General features: G+C 45.2%; 1 protein-coding gene across 1 annotated transcript in view; it reads right to left on the reverse strand.

The window, feature by feature from the left end:
• Positions 1 to 926: 926 nt before the first annotated feature.
• Positions 927 to 1,728, reverse strand: part of LOC107104524 (sarcoplasmic/endoplasmic reticulum calcium ATPase 1-like) — a gene marked incomplete at its 3' end in the record, with an annotated part of 6,348 nt that continues 5,546 nt past the window's right edge. Inside the window, exon 4 of the mRNA XM_015404528.1 lies at positions 927 to 1,074. Within this exon, the coding sequence (XP_015260014.1) occupies positions 927 to 1,074 (148 nt within the window). The remainder of the gene's footprint in view (positions 1,075 to 1,728) is intronic.

The following is a 1,728-nucleotide window of genomic DNA, read 5'->3' on the forward strand; positions in this document are numbered from 1 at the left end:
CATTGGGAATCCCCAGCAGCAGCTGCCTCCGTCACCTCTTGGGGGTTTCCCCTACTGTTGGTGGGGGCTGGAAGTAGATGTCAGTTTTTTAAGGTATGTGTTGCAAACTGCAGGAATCAGGATAATAAAAACCAACATATTTTGCTGTAAATTTAATTTTAATTAAATGTAATTTTAATTAAATTTAGACATTAATAAAGGAGTGATCATAGCGCTCTGCATCAGCAGTGCTGTGTCTGTCTCCCTGCCAGCTCCCAGATCAGCTTCTCTGATTGGTTGATGTGGCGCATCCAGCAGCTGAAGTTTTTCCAGCTCCAGAAGCTGCTGCCGTGCCTCAGATGCTGAGAAGCTCGTGAGGCGCTGCTTCAGCTGCTCTAGATGCTGCAGGACCCTTCAATTCGCCTTGATGCGCATCAACCGATGTCTTTACATGTAAACCGGCTGCTTCTGCTGCTTCTATCGGTAGCATTAGTCTCTGCTTCCTCCATCTACGGTGAAACACAGCAGATAACCAGCAGGAGTCTGTCTGGGAGGGCTTACAGCTTCTCTGTTAGCCCATAGGCTGTCAGTGGTACCGTAGGTTTTCTTGGTTAGTCTACTGGGAATAATGGTATTGATGTTAAAGTTGGGGAGTGTTGGCCTAGTGGTTAGAGCAGTGTGCTTATGCTCTGAGAAAGTATCAAGTACCCGGTTTGATCCCTTAGCAAAACCCTTGACCCCACACTGCTCCCCGGGTGCTGCACAATGTCAGCCCACTGCTCCCCAAGGGGATGGGTTACATGCAGAGAGAAAGTTCCCCACTGAGGGACAATAAAGGGATTTAGATGACAAGATGAAGCACATTGTGATCTGACAAACCTCTACAGAGCAACTTTTTACACTGAAATCAGCCAAAGTTTGATTATTAGGATGATAACATGACAGACTTTGCTCACCAGCAACTTCAACGATGTCTCCTGGAACGATGTCTCTGGCTCTGACTCTCTGCACGCTCTTCTTGTCCTGTCTGTACACCTTGCCCATCTCGGGTTCATACTCCTTCAACGCTTCGATGGCATTCTCTGCATTTCTTTCCTGATGGACACAGAAAGTATCTGAAATATCTTTGCTTTATCTGCGTTTAACAGCTATATCCCGAAGTTCATAAACAAAGCAAAACCATGCAGGCTGGATGTGTTTCCACAGCATTTAAGATAATCCAGCAACTCATTCAGAAAACGTTATTAATCCCAAAGTGATGCTCAAAGTACAGGGATGGAAATGAACCAGTGAGGACACCTGTGGAATGAACACTGTCCTGTCAGAGCCGGCAGGAAGGAAGGAGGTGGAGCCAGTTTGCTTCAAACAGCAGAGGGCGCCTCAGAGCTTCCCATAATCCTTTGTGTGACAGGAAGAGCTACCCTCACGCCGTTTAACAGAATAATTATTAGTTCCCTGCTGATGTTCAAGCCTTCATGCTCTCTGGGTTTTATATTAGAGAACTTCAGCTCTTCTTTACATTTCAGTAACATTTTTAGAAAGCTGGAGTCCCAATCTGAACCCATTTTTTATTCGAGTCTGTTTTCTGTAAGAATGCGTTCTGCTCTGGGACTCCAGCTTTCTAAAAATGTTACTGAAATGTAAAGAAGAGCTGAAGTTCTCTAATATAAAACCCAGAGAGCATGAAGGCTTGAACATCAGCAGGGAACTAATAATTATTCTGTTAAACGGCGTGAGGGTAGCTCTTCC

This window comes from Cyprinodon variegatus, unplaced genomic scaffold (assembly GCF_000732505.1).
Source record: "Cyprinodon variegatus isolate N-32 unplaced genomic scaffold, C_variegatus-1.0 Scaffold1777, whole genome shotgun sequence".
NCBI classification, from domain to species: domain Eukaryota; kingdom Metazoa; phylum Chordata; class Actinopteri; order Cyprinodontiformes; family Cyprinodontidae; genus Cyprinodon; species Cyprinodon variegatus.